Here is a 22,433-nt window from a genome sequence, read left to right as displayed (position 1 = left end):
TGATCTTTCAAAAATAAAAACAATGAAACAAATATTTATTTGGGGTGTGGGCTATTGTTTGGGTAAAATCCATTGTGGTATTTAGGTACGTGTTGTTTTGTCAAAGTATTAATAAAATCTGATCATAAATAACGAAGTTATGGCAATGTAACTAAAGTAAAATGTATATTGTAAATGGAAAAAGGGCCATACTTCTTACAAAATGCTTGATACAGTGTCTGCTCTTGTTTATAGATTGGGGTCATGTTGGTAAAGAAGTGAAAAAAGGGCCATAATTGTTACAAAATGCTTGATAGAGTTGTCTGCTCTTGTTTATAGGTTGGGGTTATGTTGGTTAACGAGTATGCAAAATATGAAAGCAATATGTCAAGGGACATTGAAAATATTTGGGGTAGTACGCAAACTTTAACATAGATTTATCAGTAATATGCATATTCTAAGTATAAAAGGGGCAATAATTTTGTCAAAATGCTTGATAGAGTTGTCTGCTCTTGTCTATAGGTTGGGGTTATGTTGGTAAAGAAATATGCAAAATATGAAAGCAATATGTCAAGGGACATAGAAAATATTTGGGGTAGTACGCAAACTTTAACATAGATTTATCAATAATATGCATATTCTAAGTATAAAAGGGGCAATAATTCTGTCAAAATGCTTGATAGAGTTGTCTGCTCTTGTTTATAGATTGGGGTTATGTTGGTAAAGAAGTATGCAAAATATGAAAGCAATATGTCAAGGGACATTGAAAATATTTGTGGTAGTACGCAAACTTTAACATAGATTTATCAATAATATGCATATTCTAAGTATAAAAGGGGCAATAATTCTTACAAAATGCTTGATAGAGTTGTCTGCTCTTGTCTATAGGTTGGGGTCATGTTGGTTAAGAAGTATGCAAAATATGAAAGCAATATGTCAAGGACATTGAAAATATTTGGGGTAGTAAGCAAACTTTAACATAGATTTATCAATGATATGCATATTCTAAGTATAAAAGGGGCAATAATTCTGTCAAAATGCTTGATAGAGTTGTCTGCTCTTATTTATAGGTTGGGGTCATGTTGGTTAAGAAGTATGCAAAATATGAAAGCAATATGTCAAGGGACATTGAAAATATTTGGGGTAGTACGCAAACTTTAACATTTGCACGCTTACTGGAACGCGAACGCTAACGCCGACACCGTGGTGAATAGGATAGCTCCACTATATATATTTCATATATAATAGTCGAGCTAAAAACGAAATCATAATTATGAAAAGTTTTCCTATTAAAAAAATCCAAAGATTCTCGAATACATACCTAGCTAAAAGATTTTTATAGACCCTCTGGTCGACCACTGGATGCATATATTTTCCGACTCTATTCATGGCGTAATAATCCAATATAATCACTTTTTCTATGTTCAAAAGCAAAATATGGCCATTCTTAACAATAAGTGTGTTTAAGAATTTTATAAATACAAACGTTTGCCATTTTAAGGAAGAACATGTATACAATGAATTTTGGACACTTGTAAATCAAGTACAGCTATATGCCTGCATTGGGCACTTTTCACATTCATAAATAAGGACCAATCAACAAGTAATCCTAATTTCCACTCCCTGAGCCATTATGAGACAGTAGCTCGTGAGCAGAGTTGACTTAATTTTGGCACAGTATTACGAATGACCAGACTGGATTTCCTGTCAAGACGTGTATGTCATGTGTATTAAATAACAGCGTATATGGGGATTATCATACGTCCAAGAGACTCAAACAGTTTGTAAAATAGACCTACAACTGTGTACAAATTCAATTGATTGATACAAACATACCAAAATTAATTTCAAATATTTACAGAAAGACTAATATAACAGTCTTTTTATAAATACTATCATAAGCAATCAGATTTCAGGCAGCTTATCCACAAATGGCACATTCCGCGCCGCAAAATTCAATGATTTTTATACTGTGCCAGTTACGTCATTGACATTGTGAAAATGAAAGTTCAGTTTCTTTGTGTAGCGTATTTTGATCTTTTGGCAACTTGTTTACACTTTCTTTCGGCGTTGCAGGTATTAAGGCATTGGATAACTATTTCCAAAAAACCTAACTCGACCGACGTTCAACTTCACAAGTTTGCAAATTCAAGCCAACGAGTGGATTTTTTCAAGGCCTGCATTACAAATATTTAATAAAAGTTTTATTCTATATTAGTCGGAAAATATAGCAATCAATTAACAGGGGGCTTATTTAATCTTATAGTACATTATTCTTTGCATCAATTTAGTTACTTCACACATAAAGATGAAATTTTCACAACTTCATACAAAATATGCCACATTATGACAGAACTGGCATTTTCAGAATGGAATGTCATAGATTTTATTGATATTCCAACTTTTAATGATCCCTTCTCCATTTATATTGCAGATAGAGCTGACCTAGCGGTCAAATGAGAACAACAGTTAACTGCAGACAATGGTTAGTCTGAATCACTCCCCCCCCCCCCTGACAAAAATCACTATACATTACACTTGAGAACCAGAGTTTCGAGGTCCGAGACATATGCCGCCCCCCAAACAGGGCTTTGACCTAGTGACCCCAATTTCAATAGGGGTCATCTACTGTCTAAGGCCAATGGGCATGTGAAGAATCAAGCCAATCGGTCAATTCATTGACAAGTTATTGATCGGAAACGATTTTACCCTTAATGTGACCTTGAACTTTGACCTAGTGACCTCAATTTCAATAGGGGTAATCTATTGTACAAGGTCAATGCACATGTTTAGTATCAATTCAATCGGCCAATTCGTTGACGGGGTATTTATTTGTTAACAATTTTCACACTTAGTGTGATAGTGACCTTGACCTTTGACCTAGTGACCAAAATTTCAATAGGGGTCATCTAATGTCGAAGGCCGATTCACATGTAAAGTATCAATCCAATCGGTCAATTGGTTGACAAGTTATTAATCGGAAACAATTTTCATACTTAGTGTGATAATGACCTTGACCGTTGACCTAGTGACCCCAACTTCAATAGGGGTCATCTACAGTCCAAGGCCAATGCACATGTGAAGTATTAAGCCAATATGTCAATTCATTGACGAGTTATTGATCAGAAACAAAATGGTCTACCGCCAGACAGACTGACCGACATCCAGTTTAACAATATACAGTGTGAGTGACCTTGACCTTTGACCTAGTGACCCAATTTCAATAGGGGTCATCTACTGTTCAAGGCCAATCCATAAGTGAAGTATCAATCCAATCAGTCAATTCATTGACGAGTTATTGATTGGAAACTAAATGGTCTTCCGACAGACCGACCTCCAGCAAAACATTATTCCCCTTCTTCTTCGAAGAGGGGCATAATAATGGTCAACTATCCATAACCTCCAACAGACAGAATGTTTCCCTCAAAAGTGATTTTTTAACCAAGAACAACAGTCACGAGTCAGTCGTTTCGAGTTGCAAAAAGTAAACAGACAAATTGTTGCTGTCTTTTTCTCCTCATGTCATAGCGTGTTTTGTGTGTCTATTTTGCGCGTAAATAATCTGATTGAGGTAACTGCCTTTAATATCATAAAAGTGGCCAGCTGCCAGAAAACAAACAAGAGCACCCCTATGCCGGTGCAGACCGCTCATCTATTTTTCTTTTTAAAGGTGAAGGGACCTATCTCAATATCAATCACAAAGGAGGGAGGGGTGGAGTGGAGAGGGTGTATAGTGTGGGGGTGTGGTCTTTTATTACATAATCTTCCAAAAATCAAACAAAAAGAGAAAAAAAAAAAAAAAAACTTAATTTTTGGGGGGTGGGGGGTGGGGTGGGGTATAGTGTGAGGGTGTGGTGGTCATTTATTAGATGATCTTTAAAAAAAAAAAAAAAACTTTTTTGGGGGGAGTGGGGGATTCGGGGGGGCGTGGGGGATGGTTTGGGTGGAGTCTATTGTGGTATGTCAGGTAAGTGTCGTTTTATCAAAGTATCAATCAAATCTAATCAAAAATAAAGAAATTATGGCAATTTTAGCAAAATTTAATAATTTGACCTTGAGAGTCAAGGTCATTTAAAGGTTAAGGTAAAATTCAACTTGGCAGGTACAGTACCCTCATGATAGCATGAAAGTATTTGAAGTTTGAAAACAATAGCCTTGATACTTTAGAAGTAAAGTGGATCTAAACACAAAATTTAACCATATATTCAAAAAAGGGCCATAAGTCTGTACAAATGACAACCAGAGTTGCATCTTGTCCTTTACTGTCCGCTTATGATAGTTTGCGAGTGTTCCAAGTATGAAAGCAATATCTATGATACTTTAGGGGTAAAGTGGACCAAAACACAAAACTTAACCAAAATTTCAATTTTCTAAGTATAAAGGGCCCATAATTCCGTCAAAATGCCAGTCAGAGTTACATAACTTTGCCTGCACAGTCCCCTTATGATAGTTAGTAAGTGTTGCAGTTATGAAAGCAAAAGCTTTGATACTTTAGGACTAAAGTGGACCTAAACACAAAACTTAAACAAACTTTCAAATTTCTAAGTATAAAAAGGGCACATAATTCTGTCGAAATGCAAGTCAGAGTTACATAACTTTTCCTGCACAGTTCCCTTATGATAGTTAGTAAGTGTACCAAGTTTGAATGCAATAGCATTGATACTTTATGAGAAAAGTGGACCTAAACGCAAAACTTAACCGGACGCCGACGCCAAGGTGATAACAATAGCTCATTTTTTTTTTCAAAAAATAGATGAGCTAATAAAAGGGTGTTGAGAAGGTTTGTTTTTTTAGGGATAATTATGGGGCATATGTTCAAAATAAAATATGTCAGAGTTTGTAACACTTTTAAAGTAATTATTGCTAATTAAAAGATAACATTGTAGTCCATTGTACTTACAACCTTGAGGTAAAAATATCAGCACTATAATTATATGAATTTGAAAATAACATTTTCGGATCATTATTTAAAAGAGCTTTCTAGCGTACACGTCAATTTTACAAGCAATCGGAATTATACATCATGGTTTAACAATGAGTTGTAAATGCAAATTCCTCACGTTAGAGGAGAGTCAAGTATTTGAAACTGTTTTAATCTGGAACAAGTTCGTGTGTGATAGCAATGGGGGCTCTGTGTTGGACGTACGCAAGTGCAGAGTGTGCTTAAGTGTAAGGCAGAAATAATGGAGGAGTATGAGTGGAATGGAAATAAGAGTTTGAAGCGTCCAAACTTGGACAGGGAATACAGTGGGTTGAACAATCTGGTTTTTCAGTAGTTCACCAAGGCTACCGCTCCTATGGTTAATGTTTCTGGACTAATGATTCATGAAATAGCAAAGAAGTATGCCAGTGAGTTAGGTCTCAATGATATTAAAGGTAGAAATGGTTGGCTGGGATCATTTCTGATTGAACAAGATGCATGAGTAAACACCAATACTATCTTTAATAAAGACAAAGATTTAGTTAAACGAGAGCTGTCTTCATAGGATGACATATGCCCCCAATAAACGCTTTGATAGAAGTTGTTGAAATGCACTAAGTGACCCCGTGACCTAGTTTTTGACCCGGCATGACCCATATTCGAACTTGACCTAGATATTGTCTAGATACAACTTCTGACCAAGTTTGGTAAAGATCGGATGAAAAATATTTGAATAAGAGAGAGCGGACACGAAAAGTGGTTATTGAAATGCACTAAGTGACCCCGTGACCTAGTTTTTAACCCGCCATGACCCATATTCAAACTTGACCTAGATATTGTCTAGATACAATTTCTGACCAAGTTTGGTAAAGATCGGATGAAAACTATTTGAATTAGAGAGCGGACACGAAGTGTGACAGACTGACAGACTGACTGACAGACAGACAGACTGACAGACGGACAGTGCGAAACTATATACCCCCTTTTCTTCAAAACGGGGCATAAAAACAGGTATGACATTCAATCAATTTATTATTCTGTATTATTTAACAGAAGCTATTTATGTTATTATGCTAATTGTTAATAAGCCTTTTTTACACTATGTGCAAACGACTGGGTGGGGTAACAACAAATCAATACTACAAACTGACAAAACCATCTAAAAAGTGGTGATCAGAGAACAGCGATTACCTGTAGACAATGATCAATTTGGCCATTTCGCTGACCGCTGTTCTCGGTTTTGATTCTACCTTCACAATGAATTGGAGTTTGGTAACCGTCTAAGACCTTTTTTAGATATGTGATTATCTGATCATCTATCTTGTTACACATGTCCAATGGTAACATGTCTGTTCCCATTTCGAGCATGTTCTTCGTACTTTTCACCTGAATGTACAATATTGCACAAATTTATTACATTTACCAGAATGGCTTTTTGAACATTTTGCAGAATAAATACAAATAAATATTAAACAAACATCTTGTGGTGTAGTGGATATTTTGTCTGTCTTGTGACAAACATCTTGTGGTGTAGTGGATATTTTGTCTGTCTTGTGACAAACATCTTGTGGTGTAGTGGATATTTTGTCTGTCTTGTGACAAACATCTTGTGGTGTAGTGGATATTTTGTCTGTCTTGTGACAAACATCTTGTGGTGTAGTGGATATTTTGTCTGTCTTGTGACAAACATCTTGCGGTGTAGTGGATATTGTGTCTGTCTTGTGACAAACATCTTGTGGTGTAGTGGATATTTTGTCTGTCTTGTGACAAACATCTTGTGGTGTAGTGGATATTTTGTCTGTCTTGTGATCGGGTGGTCAAGGGTTCCATCCCCATCGTGGGAGCATTCTTTCTTTCTTCCCTCAAAAATCACAAGAAATGGTTCTTAGTCCCAAGAAATGGACTCGAGAGCATTTCAATAAGCCTTAGGCTTTCAATGCGATCAAGCTTACAAAAATAGGGTTAAAACAAGGATATCAGTAAACCTGATGGATGCTCCCCAATGATGCTTTGTCGATATATGGGTTAATTGTGTGGAAAAGAAAGTGTGACCTTGAGAAAATATATTATTAGCCTCGGTGACCTTGACCCCAGTGACCTCAAACCCTATCAAAAGGTGAACCATGCAAGGTACCTACATGCCACATATATAAGAGATCGGTCAAACATTGAAGGCGCTATGAGAAACTGTTACCAAAGTGTGACCTTAAGAAAATATAGTATTATCATTGGTGACCTTCACCACAGTGACCTCAAACCTTATCAAACGGTAGAGGTCCGAGCAAGGTACCTACATGCTAAATATTGAAGAGATCGGTGAAATATTAAAGGCGCTATGAGAAACTGTAACAAAAGTGTGACAGAAAATTTATTATTAGCCATGGTGACCTTGATCCCAGTGACCTCAAACCTCATCAAAAGGTGGAGGTCCATGCAAGGTACCTATATGCCAAATATGTTAGAAATGGGTAAAATATTGAAGGCGCTACGAGAAACTGTAACAAAAATGTGACGGAAAAATCTATTATTAGCCTCAGTAACCTTGACCTTGACCCCAGTGACCTCAAAATCTCATCAAAAGGTAGAGGTCCATGCAAGGTACCTACATGCTTAATATGGAAGAGATCGGTTAAATATTGAAGGCGCTATGAGAAACTGTAACAAAAGTGTGACGGAAAATCTATTATTAGCCTCGGTGACCTCGACATTGACCTCAGTGACCTCAAACCTCATCATAAGGTAGAGGTCCATGCAAGGTACCTACATGCCAAATATGTTAGAGATTGGTAAAATATTGAAGGCGCTATGAGAAACTTTAACAAAAGTGTTACGGAAGGAAGTACGGAAGTACGGCAGTACAGAAGTACAGAAGTACAAAAGTACGGAAGTACGGAAGGACAAACTGGCAACTATATGCTCCTCATATAAATATATGGGGAGCATAATAAATAAAGGGCAAAAACGGCTATAGATTGCTCACCTATGTGGGATGTGGGAAGTATCAAACAATCTTTGCTGAGGCCCAAAATCTAATATCACATACCCCATATACATTCAATTTAAACCAGTTCGCCCCTATATTCTGAGACAGGGCCTATTTTGACCACAAGGTCTTGTTCACACAAAAAGTCCTTTGTATGGTGTTACATGCCAAACATTACAGCTTCCTGTCTGCTTGTTTTTGTTTTCGATATATTTAAGTTAAGTTGTATTTTAGTTCTTTTGCATCGGAAGTCTCAGGCTTATTGAAACGCTCTCAAGTCCGTTTCCTATGCCTAGAACCAGTACTTGGTGTCTTTGAAGGAGATCTAAAGAACGCTCCCACAGTTGGGATCGAACCCATGACCTCCCAGTTGCTAGGCAAACACCTTATCCATTACACCATGGGGACCTCTTAAAGCTAAAGTTTAACAAGGGACAAAATTGTCACAAAACCAGGTTTTCATTGTGAAAAAAAAATCTGATAAAGGGAGAAAACTCAAACTGAACTTTTGAAATGACCAAAAAAAATTAACCCCCTTTGTAAGTTTTTTTTTTTTTTAAATCTATTTTTAGTCGTGGCGACTTTGACATTGGAGATATTGACGTGATTCTTTCGTGGGACACACCGTCCCATGATGGTGAACAAATGTGCCAAATGATTTTAAAATCTCACAATGAATGACATAGTTATGGCCAGGACAAGCTCATTTATGGCCATTTTTTACCTTTTCACTCAAAGTGTGACCTTGACCTTGGAGATATCGACGTAATTATTTCGCGCGACACACCGTCCAATGATGGTGAACAAATGTGCCAAATGATTTTAAAATCTGACGATGAACGACATAGTTATGGCTCGGACAAGCTCATTTATGGCCATTTTTGACCTTTGAACTCAAAGTGTGACCTTGACCTTGGAGATATCGACGTAATTATTTCGCGCGACACACCGTCCAATGATGGTGAACAAATATGCCAAATGATTTTAAAATCTGACAATGAACGACATAGTTATGGCCCGGACAAGCTTATTCCGCCAGCCCGCCAGCCAGCCAGCCAGCCCGCCAGCCCGCCCGCATTCGCCAATCTAATAACCAGTTTTTTCCTTCGGAAAACCTGGTTAAAAATATCGGTCTATTTAAATTATGTGACCCTGGGTTGTGGTAAGTATTAAATCAGGGGGTATGATTCAATCAATATTTGTAGATGACCATAAGAATAAGTTTTACACCAAATATTAAATACCTTACCCTTGCGATTAATTGAAGATTTATAAAGTTATTTACCATATAAGTCTAAATCATGTGAAAATGTTGGTAACATAACGATTAAAACAGGGACAATTTTGACCAGTGGGGAATTATTTTAACAAACTTTGTACCGCCTCTAAGGCCAAACAAAAAAATAGGTCCGTTTTGGGTCGCCCGACCGTGTCTCCCGAATCGGTGCCCACCCTAAACATTTTATTGGGGTCACCAATTTTCATTTTCATTTCCGTTCATATAAGATGTTATATCAAGCAAACAAAGCATATATATACATTTATTAATTAACTTTATAATATTAGACAAGAATGTGTTCAATTTGTTCGCCCAATACAAGTTGAGCCTCGCCAATAAAGCACGAAACTTGCCTTATACGAGGAAAAAGGCGGCCAATATGGAAAAAAACACGGCCAATAGGGAAAAAGGTCGGCCAATACAAGATTCAGCCAATCAGAAACCAGGAAAAACTCGGCCTTATATGAGAATCTAAAATTTCGATAATTGTGGACGCCATTTTGAAGTTGTATGCTTAGTTTTGGTGCATAAGTTTAAACCTTTACAAATATGCTTAAAGTACTCAGCCCCTAATATGTTCAGCTCAAGGTTAGAATAAGAATAGTGCAGTGTAACCACAACAGTAAGGTTCAATATTTGAGCGTACATAAATAACAACGCTACTATCAACAATTATCAAGCCTCGGAAGCAAAACTAATTCATAATCATGGAGGATATATACATTACAAATGCAATTCCTAATGGCAATAAGTAAGTTTTCAATCCTTATTGTCTTTCTGAGTTGTATTAAAACAAATTTTTCTAGTAAAATTCATTTTAATTAGTAATTACTTACCTGATATCATATGCTATTTACTCCAATAGGATCGTAATTTATCCGGAATTTTTCGTCCGAGGAATCCCACACTTTTTGAGAAACCCGTCTAGTAGGACAGAGCGGTCACAGTGCCGTGTAGCCGCACAACCAAAACGGGACATTACCCATAATCCACTCTTATTCCAATAAAAAATATGAAATATTAGACGAAGAGCGGGGTGGGAGGTGGGACTTACCGATATCAGGTAAGTAATTGCTAATTAAAATGAATTTTACTAGAAAAATTTGTTTTAATAGCTTAATTACGTTACCTGATATCATATGCTGAATTTGCAGCTGAGGCGGGAAGGTTCGCGAAAATCTCCCCATCACAGCGGAACCCATATCTCGGGTTCTCAGCTAATCTTCGTTATTACGGTATTAACTTAATTCACGGATAAGCGTAATATACCTATGCCGTAGAAGATACTACCGTTTGTGCAACCACAAGGGGGCCCAACAAATACAAGTTGTCCTGTTGGCACTCCAGAGAAAACGAAGATAAAAAGATGAAAAAGTAGTCTGATTCCTCCAGAAAGCAGCTTGAAGCACGTCAGAGAGTGGGGTATGATTAATATATGCCCGGGAGTTCCCTGGGAAATTCGCACTGGAGACCAAGAAGGTCGTTGAACCAGGATCTCCTGGGCCACCAAGGGGCTATCAGGAGGATCCGGCAAGAGCTCACCCTGATTTTCCCTTAGATTTGGGGAATTAGAATGGGTGGGGGATAAGCGTAAGCGTCCAGTTGATCCCAATCGAACGAAAGCGCGTCTACCGCCCACGCTGCTGGTTCGTACGCTGGACTCACATACAGAGGAAGTCTGTGGTTGTCTCTGGTCGCAAACAGGTCGACCAGTGGATAACCGAATGTGATGAATATCTGATTGGCCACTTCCTGATGAAGTGTCCACTCCGATGGAAGTAACTGGGGTTAGCGAGACAAACCGTCCGCCAGGGCGTTGAGACGACCTAGTATGTGTTTGGACAAGAGAGAGACGTTTAGGCTCTTGCAAAGAACAAGTAATTTCATTGTTTCCAGATACAGGGAGTGAGAGTGTGTCCCGCCCTGTTTCTGGATGTAAGCCACGACTGATGTGTTGTCTGTCGATACCATCACACAGGAGTCCCGAAGATGTGATTGGAATTGAGAAACAGCTAGAAAGACTGCTCGCATTTCGAGATTGTTTATGTGCAGGAGAGACTCCTGAGGAGACCACAATCCTGATAATGTCAGGCTGCGGGGTTCCAGGTGAGCGCCCCAACCTTCCATGCTCGCATCCGTTATGAGATGTAAAGACGGTTGCGGGGGAAGAAGCGGTACTCCTGCCAACAGGGTCTCCTCGTCTAGCCACCATTGAAGGTGGGGGACTAAGGACGGAAGGATGGGAATCTGTGTTAGCAGATTGTCTGGAGACCATTTCCATCGAGCTGAGAGATAGTGCTGAAGAGGACGTAGGAAGAGACGTCCTAACTGCACGAAGTCTGCTACAGAGCTCAGGATACCGTTGAGTGAGAGGAAATCTTGAGCTGTGATATGAGATTGGGACAGCACCCATCTGACCTTCAAAAGGAGGTCTGATATACGTTGCGGTGAGACCCTGACCCGATTGATGTGGGTCAGAAAATTCATTCCCACGAATATGAAATCCTGAGAGGGAATGAGGTCTGACTTGGTTACATTGAGAAGGAGTCCTAAAGAGAGGAGCTCCTTCCAAGAGAACTCTAGGTGTAGCAGAAGCAGTTGACGATCGAGCTGGTGTAAGAGCCAATCGTCGAAATACTGAAGCAGTTGAACCCCGTGTAATCGGAGGTGTGCGCTCACTGCAGCCATGAGTTTGGTGAACTCGTGGAGCCGTGGCCAATCCAAAGGGCATCGCCCGAAACTGGTAGACCTGGCCTCGAAAGGAGAAGCACGGGTACTTCCGGTAGTTGGGATGGATAGGAACATGGAAGTATGCATCTTCCAGGTCCAAGGAAACCCCCCATTGCATGGGTTTGATGGAGCGCCGAATGAAGGCAGGAGTCTCCATCTTGAAAGTAGGTTTGACTAGAAACGTGTTGAACACTTTTAAGTCTATGACTGGTCTCCAGGAGCCGCTTTTCTTTTGAACAAGGAAAAGGCGACTGTAAAATCCTGGAGAACAAGGGTCGTGAACCCTTTCTACCGCCTGTTTTTCCAGGAGTCCGAGAATGGAGTCTGGAAGTTGTGGATGCGGAGATACCAGATCTATTAGGACGCGAGAGAGTGGGGGCCTTTTTTCGAATTGAAAAGTGAGGCCTTGTGTGACAAGAGAATGAACCCACGCGTCCGAAGTTATTTGGAGCCAGCGATTTGCGAAGTGCATAAGTCTGGCCCCGACTGGTACCTCCGGCATCAGAGGTTGTGGCGGTAGAAAGGGGTATGACCTAGGGCTGACCTTTAGGAGGTCCACCCTTGCCGGAAGAAGGATTAAATGACTTCTTGTCCTCATTGGGTTTGCCCTTACTCCAATTTTGTTTTACAGAAGGCTTCCGATAGGAAGTTGTTCTGTTCTGAAAAGGAGGCCTATTAGTTGGCTGACGTGGAGCAGACGGACGCTTAGTAGGGAAACTGTCCCTTTTAGCGTTCTTGGCCGGTGGGGCTCCTGGGGGCTTAGAAGCAGGGCGCTTAAAAACCACAGGGCGCTGCCAGAGTTGCTCCGAGCTAAAGAGGCATGTATCTGATCTTCACGATCAGCAGTAAGTGCTGACTGTATCCTCCCTCTGAAAAGAGACTCTGCTGTTAGTGGAGATGTTCGAAGGGAGTTTACGCCTGTTTCCAAAAGGAAATTATTGGGCAAGGAAGAGAGGATGAGGTCTCTCCGAAGCCTTAACATCTCAGACATAGAAGACGCAGCATTGTGAGATAAACACTGCGTAGTACGTGAAAGATGTATCAACAAGGCCCGGAGCTCCTCTGGGATTGAATCAGAGAGCTCCCAAACCAAGTCTCAGGCTGTGGCTGCCATGAGATCTAGCTGGTTAGCCAGACCTATGGAACGGCGTTCTCTCAGCTCCCAATTTTCCAACAGGGAAAGAGGGACTGATGTATGGGTAGATGATGAAGGCATTGTAAGTGACAGCTTACTAATGTCAGCATCAGGAACCGGAAGTTTGGAAAGGTCCAAACCGGTAGCAGGGTCTGGTACCGGGGCCTTATAACTTTTCCCGCCATCCATCTGTTTAGGCTCCGTCAGCTCCTTAGGGGCTTTCCATGGAGATGGCGAAGGCTTATTGGCTGGTTCAAGTGACTGGAAAACAGCCATTGTGGAAGAGCCAATAGGAAGGCGTAGATCCACTCGGGAAGTAGCCTTACTTATCCTGCCGGGCTCTCGTCTGCGTGCTACCTGTTCTGTAACGGTAACTGCAGATCCTGTGAGAGACAAGGAAGGGCGGGGGCAGAAGTCCTCATCTAAGGTATTGAACATTAGTTCGTATACCTGATTGATGGAGGCCAAATAATAAAGTTCGGCCTCATTAGACTCCGAACCCGCCTCAATCGAACCATCTGCGGGAGCATTGGATTGATTGAAACCGGTGGATATAGGAGAAGGAATAATAGATTCATTCGCTTCTATCATGAGAGAATCGTTTTCCGGCACCATCAAAGATATAGCTGGTGAGTTAGGTCTCTCAGAGATCAAGTCAGCAGACTCATTTGAATACCAGAGGTCGCTGGTAAAGGATCAGTCGAAAAAGGGACAAAGATTCCCGGCGACTGTTGGATCCACAAAGTATTGGGATTTGATGGTGTAGCGGCAGCCCAGGGTACACTTCTATGCAATGTGAAAGAGACCCGTGGGGCTGAAAACGCAGCCGAAGTGGTTAGATTAACCCCTGTACCTTGAGCCTGATATGTATGTAAACTAGTGTTTGAATACAAATTATGCTCAGTGGTTGTAGGAACGGCTGAAGTGTGTGTTGAGGCCAACATAGAGGCCGACACACCTGGAAGGGTGTCAATAGATTCCTCAGAGAAGGATCGACTAGGGGACCTAGGAGTCCGAGAGCGCCTAATAGAGGAAGGTCTATGTCCCTTATCCCTGCGACGCCGAGACACTGTTCGGCGGCGCTGGGAATGATGTTTCCTGATCGAACGTCTCCCCGAGCGCTGGCGTGATCGCTCTTTACGAGGCAATCTACGCCGAGAAACACTCGGGTGAGCGTGAACGACGTCCCCTCCGGTAATGATGAGGGCTATTTGAAGTAGACGATGAGTCATACGACGACGAGCCCGAGGTGGAGAAGTAGTCGGAAACATCAGACACTACACGTTTACGTCTGTGACTCACAGTAGAAACGCGGCTGCGTCTACCTTTGTGGAGTACTGACAAGGTAGTGTCAACATCTACGGTGACCGGAACGGTCTGTGGTACAGACCGAAACCCGGTGACCGGATCGGTCATTACATGACCGGTGACCGGACCGGTCAATGACCGGTGACCGGTTGACCGGTGACCGGACCGGTCACAGCATGACCGGTGACCGAACTGGTCACAGCATGACCGGCGACCGGACCGGTCAATGACCGGTGACCGGACCGGTCATAGCATGACCTGTGACCGGACCGGTCAGTGACCGGTTGACCGGTGACTGGTGACCGGTCATAGCATGACCAGTGACCGGACTGGTCAATGTTGACCGGTGACCGGTGCCCGGTGACCGGTGAAGTCTCCGGACCGGTCAAATGGTCATTCCCGATGAACGGACCGGGCAAATTTTGTCCGGTGTCGTCACGGGGTAGGGACCGATGCCTGGCAGCTACTGGTGGCATATGGTCAAGATCGTGTGGTGAAAAGTCCCGACACATGGAACTTTTCCTACGTTGATCTGATGCCGAGTCATTCAACTGGTCATTCCCGATGAACGGACCGGGCAAATTTTGTCCGGTTTCGTCACGGGGTAGGGACCGATGCCTGGCAGCTACTGGTGGAGTATGGTCAAGATCGTGTGGTGAAAAGTCCCGACACACGGAACTTTCCCTACTTTGATCTAAACTATTCTTGTTGCGTCCACGACTCTTGAAGGGTCAACGCTTAATGGCCCAGGTATCTGCAGACCAATGCTCACAGAAAGGGCAGCAGTTATCCTGGGTACATCCTGCACACGACAGGCAGCTACCATGGTTGTCCCATGCTGCCTTTGTGTGTCCACATGAACCACGTGTTTGAGGCATACTTTGCCGTGAACAAACAAACAAATACACAAAACGATACAGAAATACACGGATATATATACGAAGAATGTTTTAAAACAATACAAAAACTTCTTTATTCTGTTAAACAGAAGAATCCAGCGAAACAGAAGCAACAATTAAATTTATAACAAAATGTCGGCCTTTGTATATCGCCATCCGGAATAAGAGTGAATTATGGGTAATGTCCCGTTTTGGTTGTGCGGCTACACGGCACTATGTGACCGCTCTGTCCTACTAGACGGGTTTCTCAAAAAGTGTGGGATTCCTCGGATGAAAAATTCCGGATAAATTACGATCCTATCGGAGTAAATAGCATATGATATCAAGTAACGTAATTAAGCTATTAAAAACAATGGTAGTGGATCCAGTGTGGCTGGAATGTTATTGGGGTAAATTTTGCATAATTTCACGACCTGTCAAATTGTGTTCCTGCATCATGTAATGTCTAGAAAGAATATTTCGTTGATACTGAATAATATTATAAAGTTAATTAATAAAATTGTCATTAACCCTAAGCCTGCGGCATCAGGCCAATACGGCTGTCTTCAGCTCAATAACAAAGTAACAAAGCCAATATGAATTCAACTAATTAAGAACATTATAGTATTTCTTATTAAAAGCTTAAGTAGCCTTCCATTTTAGTACCCCCGCCCCCCCCCCCCCCCCAATTTTTTTTGTAAACCTTTTTTTTTGGCCTAACCCTTGTGGTCTCAGAGACTTTTTATTTTATAAACTGTATAAGCCTATAGAAATCCTGCATCATGTTTTAAAGAAACTTAGTAGAGCAACAATCCACAATGTTTCATACCAAATATTCAATCCCTGATTCTTGCAATTTTCAGAGTAAAGATTTCAAGTTATTTACCATTTAAGTCTTTACAAATCTTGTGACTACATGGCCAGTTTGGACACATGGGCTTTATTTGAACAATCTTTGCAGAGGACCACTAGATGATTTAACACACAAAATATAAAACCTCTGCCTCTGGTTTTAAAGTGGACATTTTCTTAACCCTTTGCATGCTGGGAAATTTGTCATCTGCTAAAATGTCGTCTGCTGAATTTCTAAAATTAGCATTTTCTTCAAACGATTTTTCAAAGAATACTATCAGAATAGCAAACAGTTTGGATCCTGATGAGACGCCACGTTCTGTGGCGTCTCATCTGGATGCAAACCGATTGCAAAAGCCTTCAAAATTTGGTATTTAGGTTATTAGTTATTAATTTGAAGATTGGCCATATGCCTTATATGTCAATGTACCTATGAAGTTTCATAATCCTAGGCAAAAGCGTTCTTGAGTTATCATCCGGAAACCATTTGGTGCACGGACTGACCGACATGTGCAAAACATTATACCCCCTCTTCTTCTAAGGGGGGCATAAATATGCCTTTGTGATATATAAGATGACTGAAACAATTTGTACATTAAAAGAACCTTCAGGATCTTACCTAGTTATTGAATTCCCTAAATTAACATTGTTTATATCGTAATATTACGAAACAAGTTTTGTACTTGGATTAGGGTAAGGTTTTTTTTTCCTTTTTTAATAATTAATTGAAATCACTTAATTTAATGGTCAAAATTGTTACCATGCCATTTATGTCGTTGTTTTCTTCCTCTTTAGTGAATACACGGTCATACACCTGTCGAGCAAGCTGCTTCATCCCTTGTCTCAGGCAAGCATGCACTGCCTGCAACAGAATCCCTTCGCCATATTTTTCAACAGCCGGAATCATTTTCAAACTCGGCCCAGATATAATAGGAACACATTTTCTGACCAAGTTTCATAAAGATTGGACTAAGGTATAAATCTGACTTCTTTAGTATTAAAAAGAGATGTGTTTGTAAGAAACACAATGCCCCCTACTGCGCCGCTTTGAAGCCATATATTTGACCTTTGACCTTGAAGGATGACCTTGACATTTACTTTTCACCACTCAAAATGTGCAGCTCCATAAGATGCACATGCATGCCAAATTGAAGTTGCTATTTTCAATATTAGAAAAGTTATGGCGAATGTTAAAGTTGGGGCAAACAAACACACCAACAGACAGGGCAAAAACAATACACTGCGGGGAATCACGTGATCACAAAAGTACATCATACGCACAAAATGGCGAAAAAAGCTCTCCCTTAATGACGAAAAACGTTCAGAGGATGTACTATTTTCCAAATCCCTCGCCACAGATCTAAAAAAGCTTAAATGTGGAAAACCTTGTTCGAAATATTCTAAGCATGTTAGAAAGCAAAAACTGTTGTATTTATTTGTTTGTTTGTCATCTTGAATAGCAAACGCGTCAAAATAAAGTATGTTCAGACGATGTACAATTGTCATTGTTTATGTCTGAATGTTTGAGAAAACTACAGAAATCTCAGAAAAACGACAATTACCACCCAGCAAACATGCACATATGGGTCCCATATGGGCTGTTTCTGGGCAAACCCATATGGGTAAGCCCCTATGGGAGTCATTTGGGACCAATATGGGCTAGCCCATATGGGAATGCCCACAAGGGTCCCATATAGGTCCCATACTATTGCGCTATCAGGAAAAATATGTAAACTTGTATTTATTTGATTAAAAACTCATTTCTTAAAATGTATGTAGGACTAACTTGATCTAAACTGCTAATATTTTACCCAAAAACAGAAAATCAATGCATAAGCAAAAAATATGCAGCCCATACGGGACCCATATGGGAGTCATTTGGGACCTATATGGGCTTGCCCATGTGGGACTGCCGATAAGGGTCCCATATAGGTCCCATATTATTGCGCTATCACGAACAAGATGTAAATTTGTATTTATTTGATTAAAAACTCATTTCTTAAAACATATGCTGGACTAACTTGATCTAAACTGCTAATATTTTACCCAAAAATAGAACAATGAATAAGCAAATAATATGCAGTCCATATAGGTCCCATAAGGGTTCCATTTGGGCCGCCCAACAAAGGACAAAATCAGCTACCAGGCTGTTTTTGGGCAAACCCATATGGGTAAGCCCATATGGGAGTCATTTGGGACCTATATGGGTTAGTCCATATGGGAATGCCCTTAAGGGTCCCATATAGGTCCCATATTATTGCCCTATCAGGAAAAAGATGTAAACTTGTATTTATTTGATTAAACTCATTTTTTAAAGCATATGCTGGACTTACTTGATCTAAACTGCTAATATTTTACCCAAAAATAGAAAATCAATGCATAAGCAAATAATATGCAGCCCATATAGGTCCCATACGGGTCCCATTTGGGCCGCCCAACAAAGGACAACATATGCTACCGGACTGTTTCTGGGCAAACCCATATGGGTTAGCCCATATGGAAATCATTTGGGACCTATATGGGCTTGCCCATGTGGGAATGCCAATAAGGGTCCCATATAGGTCCCATATTACTGCGCTATCAGGAAAAAGATATAAACTTTTATTTATTTGATTAAAAACTAATTTCTTAAAACGTATGTATGACAAACTTGATCTTAATTGCTAATATTTTACCTTAAAATATAAAATCAATGCATAAGCAGATAATATGCAGCCCATATGGTTCCCATACGGGTCCCATTTGGGCCGCCCAACAAAGGCCAAAATCAGCTATCGGGCGCACATTTTTTGAAAATTCTGTTTTTTATATGGCCTTGTTTTAAATAATGTATATACTATGATTAATATGAAGTTATTTTCAAGAGATAATTTTAATTTAAATAATCGCGCAGAAAAATAAAGTATTTAAATAATATGCGCATGCGCAGATGTTAATTCCACCTCGCGAAAACATTCAAAACAAAAACACTCGAAACGGTAATTTGTTAAATTGTGATATTATGCACGTAATTATATATTTCTTTTGAAATCAGATATATATTGCTGATCACGCATTATTTATTTATCTGTTACTTCAATGAATGCTTGTGTATTTAATAATTTGATTTGCAAATTATTAGATTTTTTTATTCGCTTTGCCTTTGTCATGTATTTTCGCGACGTAAGTCGTTACGTTCGTTTGTCACCATAGATCAATCTCTTAGTTAAACTGCTTAATTCAACTTGATTCTGCCTAAAATTCAATACAAACTTTTTATAGCAGACAGGCGCATGTCTGAAAAAATGGAACACTAAATTAGTAATCATGCTAATGCATGAGAATCTTACTTATCTCATACATTGATAATATTAATTTAAACGTATTACATCAAAGACGTAATATATAATGTTTTTTGATTACATGCACTCAAGCCAAGGTTGTTTGCCTGTGGACAAATTTTAATGATTATTTAAACACATATTTGCAGAATATTAAAAAAGTCTGTGTATTAAGAAATAATTAAATTCGTAATGTTGATTGTACATTTATTTCAGAAAATAAAATATTCACCACCGCCTCGTTTGCCAACATCGTCTTTACAAGGAATGTCCAGCTGTGCATGACAGAGGCCAGTCACTCCCATTAAGTCGAGCTGAAGAGCTTTCCGCAAGACAGTTCATAGGACAAAGTAACTAATTTTTGTGCTTGAAACTTTAAACTTAAAATAATTTCAGTTTTGGAATTACAGCTTATAAAATGCCTGATAGTTAATTACATAAATAATTGATGTTAACAGAGAATCCAACTTTAAAAATATAAAATACACAGTCATTTAGTAATCTATAATAATACATACTTCTACTAATAAAAGAAACAAATTGACGTTGACGGGCATAGCGGTGCAAGACGTCTATAATCAGCCCTAGCCGTACAACAGCTGTTGGGACAAATCGGGCCCGCCGCCGTTATATCGGCACACATCCGATATAATTATATCCCACCAAGCTGTGGTATATATTATTGTCAACATAATTTTAGGTAAATTATTATTTTTTAACTCTGTCTTCAGATGCAGTTACACAGATTTTAACTGTGTTGGAAACAATGAGAGACGAGAACAGAGAAATGAAGCGGATGCTGCAGCGGCTCTTGGCTAGGTCAGCTACTGATGACGAGCCAATGCAACTGCCAGAGAACATCAGTCTTCCAATTTGAACATTTGAGCAAATGGATGAGTTTGAAGAACATCTTGGTGATGAAGCTACGATCCATCTTTTCTAGGACTGCTGCATAGTTCAAGCTTTTTTATCAAATATATTAAGCAATGTTGTAAATGTAATTGACAGTTTTTTCTCCATTGATCCTAAACCATTCCTAAAGCATACAATCTTTTTTATCCGGAAATGAAATGGTATATATTCCTTTGCAAAAGAAGAAACAGCATTCCAGCTTTCAAAGGTTTTAAAAGACATATATATATATATCATGTGCAATTATGAAAAAACTAGAATGTATGAAGATATCAAAGATAATAATATGGACTTGTTCTCGAAAAAGGATTTGCCATTTATTTGAGTTTTGGATTTTTCTGCAGGATTTTTAATTTGTAGTTTATAAAATATTTTGTTCGTTTTGTTTTGTCTTGCAAGTATGTTTTCTACGAATGTTCTTTGAGTACATGGTGTGTTATTTGTATTGGTTAAAGATTTAATATGCATGTGTATGCTTTTGAGTAATGTGTAGAACATCAGGAAAATACTTGAAGGTATTCTGTATATGTAACATATATTTAATATCAAAATAAAAGAAGTCCTTAATTCTAGTCGTATAACTGGTAGACATATATAATGTTATAGAAAAACGTCTTATTGTTTGAAGTTCAAGTTATGTCTTTATAGTTCCATAAATGGTTTTACTGTTGGTTTGGGTTTATAGATTATGAGTAACATTACTCCATGCAGATAGAACATTAGATAGAAACATGTTTACGTTAGCAACTTCATGTAAAATATTTTTGCTGATGTTACATTAAAAAAATTAGGAATCTCCATATTATTTTAGAATTTTCTGGTAGAATAGTTAACATGGGATCCTCCTGCTATGTATGTATGTATCCATGTATATGTGTGTAATACTATATGTGAATAAAAGTTTAGAGTACTTTAATAAATTTTTAAGTCTTTTAACAAAAACCTTGTATTTCTTGCAGGATAAGGCTATTTAGCTCTTAAACCCTTTGATATCACTCTGTTCCAGCAAGAAGAAATAGATAAAACATTTAAAAAAATGAAAATGGAAGTACATGTACAAGAATCTTTTGTCTGATGAACACACAGTATTTCATGTTTGCAGCCTACATATTATTTCTAACATAACCTGAATTTCCATTAATGCGTTGTCCAAAATTTTACAGGCTCTGTGTACCCATATTGAATACAATGCTACCAGTTCGTAGCCCATATTTAGTACAATGCTGCCTGTATGTAGCTCATATTGAGTAAAAGGGCTGCCTGTATGTAGCTCATATTGAGCAAAAGGACTGCCCATATGTAGCCCATATTGAGTAAAAGGGCTGCCTGTATGTAGCCCATATTGAGTAAAAGGACTGCCCATATGTAGCTCATATTGAGTAAAAGGACTGCCCATATGTAGCCCATATTGAGTAAAAGGACTGCCCATATGTAGCCCATATTGAGTAAAAGGACTGCCCATATGTAGCCCATATTGAGTAAAAGGGCTGCCCGTATGTAGCTCATATTGAGTAAAAGGACTGCCCGTATGTAGCCCATATTGAGTAAAAGGGCTGCCTGTATGTAGCTCATATTGAGTAAAAGGGCTACCCGTATGTAGCCCATATTGAGTAAAAGGGCTGCCTGTATGTAGCTCATATTGAGTAAAAGGACTGCCCGTATGTAGCTCATATTGAGTAAAAGGTCTGCCCGTATGTAGCTCATATTGAGTAAAAGGGCTGCCCACATGTAGCCCATATTGAGTAAAAGGACTGCCCATATGTAGCCCATATTGAGTAAAAGGGCTGCCTGTATGTAGCCCATATTGAGTGAAAGGGCTGCCTGTATGTAGCTCATATTGAGTAAAAGGGCTGCCCGTATGTAGCTCATATTGAGTAAAAGGGCTGCCTGTATGTAGCCCATATTGAGTAAAAGGACTGCCCATATGTAGCTCATATTGAGTAAAAGGGCTGCCTGTATGTAGCCCATATTGAGTAAAAGGACTGCCCACATGTAGCCCATATTGAGTAAAAGGACTGCCCATATGTAGCTCATATTGAGTAAAAGGGCTGCCTGTATGTAGCCCATATTGAGTAAAAGGACTGCCCATATGTAGCCCATATTGAGTAAAAGGACTGCCTGTATGTAGCCCATTTT

The 22,433-nt window shown here is 39.5% G+C and overlaps 1 protein-coding gene across 1 annotated transcript in view; it reads right to left on the bottom strand.

The window, feature by feature from the left end:
* LOC127858102 (uncharacterized) overlaps positions 1 to 22,433 on the bottom strand; it is a 58,883-nt gene that overhangs the window by 15,581 nt on the left and 20,869 nt on the right. Inside the window, exons 5-6 of the mRNA XM_052394998.1 lie at positions 16,826 to 16,927; positions 6,092 to 6,286 (exon numbers count right to left, since the gene is read on the bottom strand). Coding sequence (XP_052250958.1) covers positions 6,092 to 6,286; positions 16,826 to 16,927 — 297 coding nt within the window. The remainder of the gene's footprint in view (positions 1 to 6,091; positions 6,287 to 16,825; positions 16,928 to 22,433) is intronic.

Source organism: Dreissena polymorpha, chromosome 14, assembly GCF_020536995.1.
Source record: "Dreissena polymorpha isolate Duluth1 chromosome 14, UMN_Dpol_1.0, whole genome shotgun sequence".
NCBI classification, from domain to species: Eukaryota; Metazoa; Mollusca; class Bivalvia; order Myida; family Dreissenidae; genus Dreissena; species Dreissena polymorpha.
This window is presented reverse-complemented; position numbering and strand designations above follow the sequence as displayed.